The sequence below is a fragment of the Carassius gibelio genome, chromosome A5, assembly GCF_023724105.1.
Source record: "Carassius gibelio isolate Cgi1373 ecotype wild population from Czech Republic chromosome A5, carGib1.2-hapl.c, whole genome shotgun sequence".
Taxonomy (NCBI): domain Eukaryota; kingdom Metazoa; phylum Chordata; class Actinopteri; order Cypriniformes; family Cyprinidae; genus Carassius; species Carassius gibelio.
This window is the reverse complement of record NC_068375.1, coordinates 15,059,416-15,073,020: the sequence shown is the minus strand read 5'-3', so window position 1 is coordinate 15,073,020 and position 13,605 is coordinate 15,059,416. Positions and strand designations below refer to the sequence as shown.

The 13,605-nt window shown below is 36.8% G+C and overlaps 1 protein-coding gene across 7 annotated transcripts in view; it reads left to right on the top strand.

Moving 5' to 3' along the window:
- LOC127996387 (cytospin-B) overlaps positions 1 to 13,605 on the top strand; it is a 105,772-nt gene that overhangs the window by 18,782 nt on the left and 73,385 nt on the right. For 6 of the 7 annotated variants that reach the window (XM_052591943.1, XM_052591942.1, XM_052591945.1 and 3 more), the window contains exon 2: positions 12,074 to 12,268. In XM_052591943.1, coding sequence (XP_052447903.1) covers positions 12,107 to 12,268 — 162 coding nt within the window. In that variant the 5' untranslated portion in view covers positions 12,074 to 12,106. Of the gene's footprint in view, positions 1 to 6,710; positions 6,819 to 12,073; positions 12,269 to 13,605 lie in introns of those variants that run through there. The other variant, XM_052591946.1, reaches the window with a different exon arrangement.

The following is a 13,605-nucleotide window of genomic DNA, read 5'->3' as shown; positions in this document are numbered from 1 at the left end:
AGTTAGCTATATTGGGTTAATTCTTACAGCTCTATTTGTGGTCAAATTTAGAAAAGAGCAATTCAGTCAGCTGCAGCCCTACTTTCTGTCTCAATTTTTCTTCCTATCGCAGAACAGGTGGTGAAATCAGAGTGGCTGTCTGTATTGGCTGTAGGCCTAACCCAGTCCTCTGCATTATTAACACTGTTACACTATACTGTATGTTCTGTTGCTTTAGCATGTGACTGCTCACTGCAATTATTTACAGCAGTTTCTATGTGGTAAAGGAAGGAACTGACTGCTATAATGAGCTTGGTCTTGAATGTTATGCTCCTGTTAGCTAGCACCCCCATTATGTGACTCACAGCTGAAAGTGCCCTACCTAACTTAAAACTGTAACAGTTCCTTACTTCAGTGTGTTACACACAAAATGTTGGTGTCTTTGGAAAGAAGACCCTTTGTGCTGTACTTTTTATCAACCAGATTTGATAATGCTCAAAAATATGAAAAGTTATAGACACTATAGGATGCACGATCATGATTTTTCATGGCCGATTCCGATACAGATTTATGATTTTTTTTATCTTTAAGCAAAAAACAAGAAAGAAGGAAAGTGTGCATAAACAAGATGTTTATTTGGTATTTAATAGGCCAAACTGGCTTTTGGCTATTGAAAACAATAACCATAGCCATCTGAAATTAACAGCAGAAACTGCACAGTAAGTAGTAGGGGTGTAACGGTTCACAAAATTCACGGTTCGGTTCGATACGATACACTGATGTCACGGTTCGGTTCGGTTCGGTTCGATACGTTTTAGATACAGCAAAATGTAAAAACATCTCAACTTTTCAGAATGCCGCAAGCGCACCGCGGGTCATGTGACAAGAACCAACCAATCAGCTTCATCCTTTCCCGTAACAACGTTGAGAGCTCAGCCAAGATGAAGGATCAGCTGATCATAGTTGTATATGGATTGCAATTTTGAAATAAATTTAGTAGCAGAGCTACTGCAAGCGATTTTTAGAGCTGCAAATCCATTTATCCTTCGCTGAAATTTCCGCGTCTCATGGAGAGAGCACGTCATTGTTGCTTAGCAAAGACAGACGCCTCATGAGCGCTTCTGCCCGAGCGCTTTGGAAAGGAGGAGAAAGACGCGCTTAGCGTTTTCCATGCGTTTTTAGGCACGATATGTGAACGGCCCCTAAGGCGCTCGCTCACTCAGCACGCGCTGAAGGCTCGTTGCAAAATGTCGAATGCCTTTAACAGACCAGAAATATAAGATCCTAAAATAACCAACAGGTCTGGTGTTTGGGTTGGATTCCCTGTAAGCTAAAGTTTCTAAATGCTGCAGGGATAGTTTGCTGCGTGCATGTTTCTCCTTTTTTTCGTCTTTTCCCAGATAGTACTGACGCATATATCCCAGATATTCCCGCTGGTGTTTTTTTTTTTTTTTTTTTATTCCCGCTGGTGTACCCTGTCATGTTGCAGATGCGACATACCGTTGTTTTTTTATCCACCACTCTCTTGCCATCACCATTATAACTTAAAGGGAATCCAAAGTGCACCCAAACACCAGACCTGTTGGTTATTGGAGGATCTTCTCATTTCTAGTCTGTTAAACGCATTGGCTATTTTGCAACGAGCCTTCAGCGCATACTGAGTGAGCGAGCGCCTGCTGAGTAGCCTAACATAAACATATAAGATGGTGTTTTTTTCTTCTTCGGGAGTGTCAGAGGCGTTGCCTGTTACGTTGTTTGGGTTATTGGGCTACCTTGTTGAACGCATATCATTATATTTCTCTCTCTCTCTCTCTTTTTTTTTTTTTTTCAAATATAATTAATTACTCCAACGAACCGTTCAATACGAATACGCGTATCGTTACACCCCTAGTAAGTAGACTACATTCAATACAAACATAGATGGTACAGACATCAGCATTTAGCTTTTGTTTTTGAATTGACTACATTGAATTACTGATTTTGAAACTACATAGAACTGGCCCTTAAATTAAAACATTTACTGTAACCATGTGAAATTAAAGGCAATAACTGCATACTTTAGTTCTACAATCCAAACAATACAATCAACACACATTCAATAAGATGTATCTTAATTAGCATTCAGTATTTGTTTTAGTTTTTAAATTTGGTTTTAAAAAAATAAAATAAAAAAAATGTCTTTACCAGTAAGACCTTATAAAAGTATGCTATATAAATACATTATTCCAAAATGTTAAAATCAAATAATGTTGATGCGAATAAAACGAAGATGCAAAGTGTTTCATTCATCCAATGAAAAAAAAAATAGGCCAATTATTCACATCTATATATTTTTTTCTTGAGCCAATGAAAAATAAATAATGTATTGTCTCAAGTAAAAAAAATATAGATGTGAATCATTACCCTATAAATGTTTAATTGAATGAATGAAACACTTTTTTTCAGTGTGCTTCAGCAGGTGATTTTTAAATCAAATTAAGTCAATGTAATTTTAAGGTAAAATAAAAATAATCATCCTAATGCAGAACTGACGTTTAATTCTGTCTTTTCAAACGTGTATGCAAGTTCTAATTTACCAAAAAAAAAAAAAAAAATTCAGTTTTATCACAGTTTAGTCCATTTAGATTCTCATCCAACACATGAGAAAAGTTGAGCTGTACATCTCTTCGCGGTCTACTCGTGTTCAGGCCGCGGACTGTTACAGCTTTGGTGCGCGCAGAAAAGGGGCTTTTATTTGTGCGCCAGTGCACCAACGGCAGTTCGCTTCCTGCTATCTGTGCCTCAGACATGAAGCTCGTGCCCGTGTCCTGCGCACAGATTTCGAAATACTTCCACACAAATGACATGATAGCAACGATTACAATGTAGTATGTGCACGTGGACACACTTCCGAAAAAATCTGCCAAAAAAAAGACCAAAAACCGTCCAATTGCCGATTAATGGCCGGTCAACCGGTGCATCCGTAATAGACACTGAAGTGCCTTGAATTTTTTTTACCACACTGATTTTTTTTAAATATATATATATATATATATATATATATATATATATATATATATATATATATATATATATATATATATATATAAATTACATGAAATCAGTCCTGGAGCAATCTAGAAAAGTAATGGGTTGAAAGTCAAATGTCTCATGAGTTTCTATTTCAAATCTGAAGAAGATACTATGAAAAATTAGATTTCTACAACCATTTTGTCTGAGACTATGTCCAGCCCCCCCCCCCCACCCCCAAAATATAAAAAATATTTACCAACTGTATTGAAACAATAGACAAACTTAGACATCATATAAGTGATTTATTTGAGAAATAGAAAGATACAATAAGAATAATTTGAGTAAGAAAAATAAAAAAGATTTAACTTTGTATGCCAATTACAGAACATCCTGAGATTGCTAGAAATGCAGTATTTACAATTATTTCTGTTCATATAGGCAATTATCACTTGTTGATGTGCTCGTGCTGATGGCCAGTTATAGAGATGGTTATCATATAAATGTGCCATAAAGTCAATAAATCACAGTCTATTCATATTGATGGCATTCACATTGAAAGCCATTATTACACCGTAATAGCGAGCTGATTTGCACTCAAACAGTAATTATGCAGATACAGGCACATTCAACATGAAACACACTCACACATATATATATAAAAAGTTGAATAAACAGCAAAATGTCTTTCTTGATTTATACTTGATCGTGGTTCAAGTTTGGCTGATTGGAGCATTTTCCCCCACTTGCCTTACTTTCCATCCACCTCATTGAGGCTGTTTAGAAGACATTGCAGCAATATAATTATGTGGTCTGTCTGACACCATTTAAAAGCAGAGTTAATTTTCCTTGTGTGATCCTCGGATGCAAGTATGCGGCATCTGGCCTTAATCATGTTTGAAATCTCTTTCTTGGGTGTAAAACTGGATTTGGCGGCTCATAAAGCTCTCTTTAAATGTCTTGCTCATTAGTAAATTCTCAAAAGATAGACGCTGAGACGTGGCTACTCATAGCTTCCATTTTACTGATGACCGCAAACTGCTGCCTTTTTACTTTGAAACTAAAACAAAGACACAAAGACAGTCTTTAATGCAGTTTGAAATTCCCTGCTTCTCTAGCTCTCTTTCTTTTCTTCCACCCTTATTGCGGTCTCTGCCCTTTTGCTCAATAGTCTTGGTCAGTCATGGCTTATATGAGTGGCCAACCACAAAAACGCAAAATGTATATAAATAAAGCAAGATTTGGAAAGCCTTGTCATGGCACTCTTCTCCTGTACACTCACAGGTTCTGAACTGTCACACAGAGGAGCTCCATTAGGTTGTCCAGACATTAGGCCAGGATATTCCCAGAACAACTGTGCTCACATTTGATTTCTTCCACTCTTTTAGTAATGCTGAAGATCTCACAACATAAAGCACGTAAGAACTTTATTTACAGTGCTGCAAAATAAGTATAATATTATTAGCTATGATTGGTTTAATAAAACTGTCAGTCTAGTGGTCGACTGATTGGGTTTTAAATGGCCGATGCAATGCCGATATTGAGAAATCAATCTGGCTGATTGGCTGATATGAGGCTGATATAATACATGTAATTACAATAAATGAAAGACATTCAGAAAATTGGTGAAATTAAATTAACATTATGCATGAATATTTATTAAAATCTAAATAAAATGAAAATTTTATATAAATATATATAAATCCCCCAAAATGTAAATGTAAACAACAGACGTAACACTTAAATGAACAAGGTTTAGTGCAGGCTAAAATAACAAAACATACGTACAGTAGCTGATTCAGAAGTACCAGATTTTCGTAGCAAAGTCAGAATTACCTCCTCTCCTAGGTTCACAAAACGGTCATCCATAAAATGCTTTGCTGTTCTGTTTTAAGTAATCTTAAAGATTCCTAAATGCATCTACTTTCGGCAGGCGAAAAAGTGTTTTGCTTTTCCCTAGATACCAGTGATGGAGTACTCGAGTCCTGGACTCTGACTCGAGTCCGACTCGAGTCACTATTCTTTGGACTCGAGTCTGACTCGAGACTCCATTCTCTGGACTCGTGACTCGACTTGGACTCGTGGACTGATGACGCGTACTTGGACTCGGACTCGGATTTGAGCATTCATCACGTTGTTTTTGACAAAAAATATTATAAAAAAATGTTTCGTGCCCAAGACCGGCCGGGATCAGACACTGCTACCGCTCGCTCTCTTTGCTTGACAACACACTCACTGACGTCACTCACTTTACTTTTTTTCCAAAGCGCTCGGGCACTTGCGGGAAAGGATGAAGCTGATTGGTTAGTTCTTGTCACATGACCCGCGGTGCGCTTGTGGCATTCTGAAAAGTTGAGATGTTTTAACTCGTTGTGCGTTGCGAACGTGCCTGGATGCTTCCATTATGAGCGTGCATACCGCGCGCCTACATTGGAAATAACGAACATGAGCGTTACACACAGACACACATTCACTTGAACACATACAAACGCACTCACGCTAAATCACTCATCGATGAGCATGAGAGAGCGTTTGTGTGTGAGTGATCACTCACACACAAACGCGCTCTCTCTTTCTCTCTCTCTCTCAGACACACACACAAAAACACACACACAATCATTGTAATATGCACGTTTCTTTTTTTCGCCTAGTGTATTTCTGTAATACAGACAGTGTTAAAGGATTAGTTCACACAAAAAATGAACATTTCCTAATCATTTACTCCTCCCAATGCCATCCAGTATATCTATGCCGTTTTTTCTAAATTTTCCATTTCCGTTTTCCATTTAATTATGTTTTCTTCATATAATGGACTTCAATGCCTACCAACTCAGTTGGTTGCTATTGTTTCCTCAAAAAAAAAAAAAAAAAAAATTCCAATAAGGGACTCGAGACTCGACTCGAACTCGATCTCTGGTAATGGTGACTCGACTTGGACTCGACTCGGACTCTTCTTTGGTGACTCGGACTTGGACTCGGACTCGAACACTGAGACTCGAGACTCGACTTGGACTCGACAGTTGGTGACTCGACTACAACACTGCTAGATACACACAGCATCTCCCTGACACGGCTGCTTCAACACTAGCTGAGGTTACTGAAAACAGAACTTCTTTCTTTGTATGAACATTGGGGTGGCATTATGCAAATATTTCCACACTGTGATGTAGACATGTGAGGGCGTGTTTGAATGAGCCGTTTTAGGGGCCGTGGCAGAATCTTAACTTTGATAAAGAATATCTCTTTGAATTTGAGACTTTAGTCTTTGGAACTTTACAGATCTTCTTTGTGCACCAAGAGCTTTTAACACTCCAAAGAGAAAGGAAAAAGTGAAATCGCATCATATGACTCCTTTAATATTATTGATAATAATATAGTAGCTTCAATAATTGAAAGTTAACGTGGACTCCTTGAAAGTTCTCTGAGACCCCCTAGTGGACTCCAGACCCCAGGATAAGAACCACTGACTAAAGGCCTAAACTATACACTGCATTGTGTCATCATAATTTCTATGGGTTAGATTAAAATGTATTTTATTGTCTTGACAACAGATCACATAGGCCTACTGTAGTTAAAACAGAATTTGTCCAGTTGCAATTTACAGGCAGTCGAACTTTCAACTCCCATAAAAGGGCTTTTTCAGCAGGTTACAACACTTTTTTTTTTAAATGGGTTACAACACAACATGATTGTGGGTACAGTCAGTAGTCATTTACACATAGGGAACAACAATAGCGTCATAGAAGCTGAAAGCTGCTTACTGTGATTTAGCTGGGACTCTGGGAATGGTGTGATACCCTTGTGATCACACTGTTAATAGACTTCAGTCTGTAAGTAAATGCTGCCCCGGTGGGGCTAATGCTCTACTGTTTAAAAACACTGCTAATGGCTTCAGGGAGATTTATCTCTATTTCAATAATCTTTAATCTTCGTGGCATCTCTTAAATCTCTTCCTCTTCTCTTTGTTTCCCCTCTCATTCACCTTCTCCCTGTGAATGTCTGTGTTTTCCAGACAGCATAGTAGAAGTGGCTACTGGTACTGGTGCTATAATAGGAGCACTTACATATTTGTGGGTGGGTGTGTGTATGCGATTATGTTCAAGAGAGCAGAAGCCAATTGCTTGCACAAACAGCTTTCATTTAAGTTCCCTGTTCTTAGTTTCATGTCTTCAAATGATGCATTTAAGGAACTAATCTGGACTGCTGTGCCACTTTTTAATGTTCTGTTTTGTTGAAATGCTTTTGATTTATTTTAAGACTCTAGCAGACTCTGAGACTCTGAGACCAGAAAAATGTTGAGAGGATATGATGAAGCTGCCTGATATTTAGCTTCTACATCCTCTCAACGACTCAATGCCTAAACATGACTGGTTTCACAGTGATAGCATTAACACATTCTACTCTGCCTCAAACCAGAAAGATTTGGATCTGCCTCACCCTCATCTGAAAAACAAAATGTTTATGCATTTTATTTTAAATAAAATGTTATATTTTGTTGAAAAGTAAGGACCGTGTAATCCTTTCTGAAATTAGCAGTGGCCAGTACAAAATGATTCGCCTTTTTGTATTGCTTGAGAACATGCGTTAATAACAGCTGAAACTGTGAACTCTTGAGTCATTATGAGCTTCCTCTCGCTCTTCCTTATAAGCTCACTACAGGAAGTTGGTTATACTGCGTCATCATCCTCACATTATTCATCTGTGATAAGAAAAACATTTTAACTCTACCCTTAACTCTTTAACTCTCAACCCTAAATTTAGCATGTAGCATGCTAATATTATTCAATTATAATATAAATTTTTCCTAATTATGAGTCATAAATTAGCATTACCATTCATCTCAATGGTAAATGCTCAACAGAATGTACACAACTACTTTGGAATGCCTGTCACTAGGGGTTTGTGATTGCTTTTAATATCGTAAATGTTATTTTAACTATGTGAAAACTGACACTGAGTGTGTCACTGACTTTGGAAAAACCGAGCGCCAACCTCCTGCTCTCTCTCGTGAGGCCAAAAAGGAGTCACTCCCATAGACCAACTTTACAGCAGAAAAAAACATTTTTACAGTCTGGTGCAAAAAATTATTTAGGTCTAAATAGCTTATTTTGCCCTTCAAGACAACTGTGAGGGGGGTGAATTTTTCACACTTTAGGCTTCAAATACACACTTCAGGAATCTACCGGAGACGCCACGGACACTATGTCCATGTTTTTATGCAGTCTATGGGAAAAACTAAACAAAAACACACATCTTAAGTTGTTGAATAGAATTGCCATTTATATTTATTATAAATAAATGTATCAAATTTTCTAAATATTGGCACAATTACACATTTGCTATATATTTTATAGAACAGTTCAATAAACAAGTAGTTAATATTGATGTCAAGGATGCAAACTTAAATCCTGACTGTCTAACCCTCTAAAATAAAGGTTTATTTTATTGTCTTTCACTTTTAATCACTGTTTTCTCATCTCATACTGTAGTAAACATGTGAAGGGAAATTAAAGATTTCATGAATTAAGAATTTGTTTGATTTATTAATTTGTTCCCTTATTTCAGTTAAATCATTGGTTATTTAAGGAACAAATTAAAAAACGTACAGTTGCCAAACGAATTAAACGAATTAAAAAGTTGATAGCCTTTCTGTCCTGTGTCCCGCAGCCCTGCAAAGTGCAGGATATGAAACAATTATATGGGCAAATGACTTAGTAACTACATTTCTATTGCTTTCCATGTTGAATAACTTTGTTTTTTTAATTTAAATCGCATAAAAAAATAATTTGTACATTATGAATGAATGTTGATGCATTTATATACCGTCAACGTCACTCACAGCTGCTCGCACGTGTTTTGCCCTGAGCTGCACGCAGCCCAAAATCAGACAGGTTAATAGATCATGATTGCTTTAATCGATTACATCTCTTATCGACAATAAATCGATCATCGATTAATCATTGACATCCCTAACTGTAATATAATATAATATAATAAAAAAGCAGACATTTCTCATTCATTCCTTTTTTACCCTTTTTGAGGTCAATTATTTATTAGGTTCATAATATAATACAATATAATATAAAAACAAGCATTTAAACTGAGATCTGTAAGCTAAACATATTTAAAACATAAATAAACATATTTAAAAGAATTCTTATATAGTTATCTAAGTAGAGTTTAGAGTAGTAGAGTTTGCACACTACTACACCTGTGTGTGACTGTAAATGTCTCTGAGTTTCGTTACCGTTCTGTGCTGCTATTTCCAACAATATTTCTCTGAAATACCTCAAAGATGCATCTCATGAACCTCAAATTGGAAAGCATTTACTTTATAGACAAAGGACAACACAAGAGTAAATGAAAGTGAGTGTGGTAAAAGTGCAAAAAAAATTTTTTAGGCCATTCGTTTAGAAAATTCCCAATAAGGTTATCTAGACTAGGTTGCCTTGCTGACCGATATCCCATATACCATTATAGCTGTGCTGGAAACCATAGAGGCTGTAGTTTGCTTTTTTCTTTTGTAATATTGCCTAATAGCACTGGATATTGTCACAGATTTCACGAATCGAATTGATTACCAAAAGCATATTTTTGTAAGTGCAATATATGGAGAGGACATTTATTTTTCCGTAGTGAATTGTCTGCAAAATAGTGGTGAAAAGTGTCAAATGTTTGACATTACTGCTAGGCTTTTAAAGGCTGCTCATAGAAGTTTAGGTTGCTTTTTCCTCCTTGCTTTTGGGATGGTGGATTTCAAATTGGGTCGCTTTATATGGGACAGCATCATGAGCGAGCGACCTGTTTTTCATGGGCAAACTGAAGATTATCTTTAGATAACTGTACATGTTCTGTGCCAGTGTCACGGTCTGTTTGAAAGCTATTAGAGTGAAGCGTGCTAACCTCTCCTGTGCTGCAAACTGCTGATGTAGTTTTTGTAGGCTATTGACAGCAAGGATAAACGTTAAATTCCCTTGAGTCACTCAGGCTGAAATTTTGGCTGCAATACAAATACACAAGACATAACTAATGCAACAATGTTACAATAGTAATTGGTAAGTAATTGGGTCGATACCGGAGTACCGATAAGCTTCAGGACAAATGAACTGTTATTGAAACTAAAGATACAACGATTGTGATTTTCTTGGCCAATTCAGATTTTTTTTGTTAGTGTGATCTGCCAATACTGATTTTTGCAGATTTTTTTCCCTAAAATGTAAAATTAACAGCATATACAAAAAAAAAAAAAATCACTTTTCTAATTTTCATCTGTTAAAAGGACAGTATTAAACTGCCGCTTGTCATTGAAGGGATAGTTCACCCAATAATTTAAAATCTGTTATTTTACTCTAATCATTTTTATTTATTGTTTTGTTGAACACAAAAGAAGATATTTTGGAGAATGTGGGTAACCAAACAGTTGCTGGTCCCCACTGACTTTGATAGTAGGAAAAAAAAGAGAGAGAAAGTCACTGGGGAACAGCAACTGTAAAATGAATCCCCGGGAAACAAATGTTAGTATTTTTAATGGGTCACAAACGCTTATCGATCCTAATTTAGTTGAATTCTAATTTAAAATAATCTTGTTAGTTAACGGTTACTAATCGGTTAACGAGAGTCAGATGTCGATTAGGAAAAATAACCAAAATGATCATCCCTAATGTGTAGATGTAGATGAAGACTGTCTAATTGGAAGATATCAGACATGTTTGATAGTTTGAACCAATTTTAGATAGTGTATTGCTCTAATCTCCTAGTTGTTTGTGTTTGTAATGAATTGAAAGTCTGATAGTGTAGGATCCTCGATGGCTTTATGTATGATGCCCAGTTTTCCTGATGTCTAGTGTTTGCAAATCTGTTTAGATTTGATAAGGTCTTGTAGTGTATTTCAGCCTTAAGATGTGAGATCAAAGTCAGAGATCAGACAACAATTTGATTGGCCATAGTTCACTATAGTAGTAACACTCATAAAGTGAGCTGAAGAGTTCAAGTTATACCTAAATATTAGGCCATTTATTGCTGTTTATTGTCAATGGGAAGATAAGAATATAGAGGGTGAAAGATGGAGCAAAGTGTAGGAAGAGTCTTAAGGTTCTGCTGTTCGTATGTTTCTCATTACATATCTCTTGGGACGTTGTTAATGGCTGGCCTGTGTGCATTTGCACCTCATCATCATTTAAATCAATGAGAGCAGCCCACAAGGGTATATGCTCAGCTCTCTGCACAACACATTAGCTTCCTCACCCTCTCCACTTCTCTGTTTTGAAGAGCACTCATGTCAATTTCAGTCAATGGCCACCTGTCCGCTCCTCTCACATTACCTCTATTTTGTTCACTAATAGATTGAAATCACTCTGTCTGTGTGCATTAATAGTTTTAGAGATCTGAACTCAAGATGTTGGGTCTCTGATAGGGGCATTTGATTACTAGAATAATTAACAATAGGACCTGTTCAGTCAAAGGAACCTCAGATTTATAGATTTATATTTAAGGTGTGTCTTTCATTTTTCTCTTTCTCCTCCTTATCTCTCTCCTTCTAAATTGCCTCACTTTTACTTGCTTCAAGATGATATCAGTTGAATGACCCTGCTGGGAGGTTATTCCTTGCAGATTACTTTGTTACTCTTTTTCATTTTTTCTTGATTGAAAACTTGCAGAATTCTAAATGATTTAAAGATCACCACATTGAATCTTGGAAATAAATAAACCACAATCTGATCCAAACAGCACTGTGACATTTTTATAGAAGACTTGAAATCACTCTGAATTTTCCTCTATTAGCAAGTAGTCCTAGATACACATTTCCCACAGACATGGTTTGGTAGCAGACGTCTGTCTTGGCATACACTCTTATTGACAGATGAATGCTTTATTATCAAGTAAACTAAAACATTTTTTTAAACAAACGTGCAAGAATACTGAATTTGTGTGTTCTATTGATGGGTGTTCTGATTCTGCTGAATCTAAATTGTTTTAAATGTTTGTATTCTGCAATCCCATTAGGATTCAACTATTTCCTGTATTATAATCTGAACTCAACCATCTAACTCTGAACCTCTGCTTCCTCTTGTTGCTTTGTCCACAGAACAAGTAGTGAGAGTTGTGAACTGAGAAGACCATGTTGAAAGGGGGCACTGCCAAGGCGGCACTGTCCAGGATGGGAGCCCCGGAGCGTGCAAAGCTGTCTACCACCAGCTCCCAGAGCACATACTCCAGCAACATTGGAATGAAGACCTCTAGATCATCCAGCACCATTGCCTCTGATCTGCGACTCAGCAAGGTGAGTTGGAACACTAATCTAATATGCCAATAGAATGGATGAGAAGTGGGAGTGATGGGAAACTGACACGGCACACGTTCTGTGTAAAAAAAATAAGGTTACTTGTACACTGCCACTTTTTGGGATTGACATCTGCAAATCTAATATTTTAGCCCCTGTCCCTGAGAAACTCTTTATTAATAAATTTTTCCAGACCAAAAAATGTTGTCATCTTAAATTAGGGCTGCACGATTAATCATATTTTAATCTTGATAACGATATCAACCTTTCTTGATTAATTAAAAATAATCATCACGATATTGGCTGGCTCGTTATTTATCCTGAAACGTGTTTTTAATTTGTCATTTGCATTATCTTGCATTGCTAACGTCTTCACTAGCGTTCATGCTTGTGGTTGCCAGATGTGAAGAGCTTTGAGCCCCAAAACTTTTCTGCTTTAAGGATACAATTTCTGCCCAGTGTTTTATTTAATTTGTGCAATCAGGCAACACTGTGCATGCTCAATGATGGCAGAACAAGCACTGATGATGATATGGAAACATACAAGTTTAGCGAATCTCTTCACAGCAATATTCTGCTTACATGAAAGTGTCATATAGACAATGTGGGTTTTTTCACAAGCCATTTCTACTGTTTGTGTTACCAAATGTGCCATGATCAAACTTTCACTGAGTTTCAATAATGGATCTATTGTGTTTGAGGAATAAATGCGCTTTTCCTAACTGTGACAATATGATGGGGAAAAAGGTACATAGATTGGAATAGTTGGAATTTTTATTAAGAGTTTCTAAAGGTTTTACCAGTTTTTGTGTTGAAAATGGCATGGCAATGTTAGTTTTCAGTGTTTATTAACAATCTTTGAGCAAATTTACTCTGCGATCTGAGTGGCTTTTTCCCATTTCCGAACAAATTGTCACTTAGAAAATGTAATGTGAATACAGATGACAAAACACTAAGAAAAACCATGAGTTCTGTATTATCATAGTTGGTTGAATGAAGTAAGTGTATAGTCAGTGGAGGTTGGTTAAAGGACACATGAAATGTTATTGCATATGCACTGAAATTAAAACAAACCCTAGTTTGTCATCCAGCCCGGTCTTTGCTGGTCAGAAGGCTGGTTTTAGAGGGGTTTTGACCACTTCCTTAGCTGGAGCAACCATCTAAAACCAACTTGACCAAGCTCGGAGACCACCTTAAACCAGCTAAGTTTAGGCTGGTTTTAGCAGGTTCTTTTTTTTCAGCAGGATAGAATAATCGTTATTAATAATCGTGATTAGAATTTTAATCAAAATAATCGTGATTATCAGTTTAACCATTATCGTGCAGCCCTATTTTAA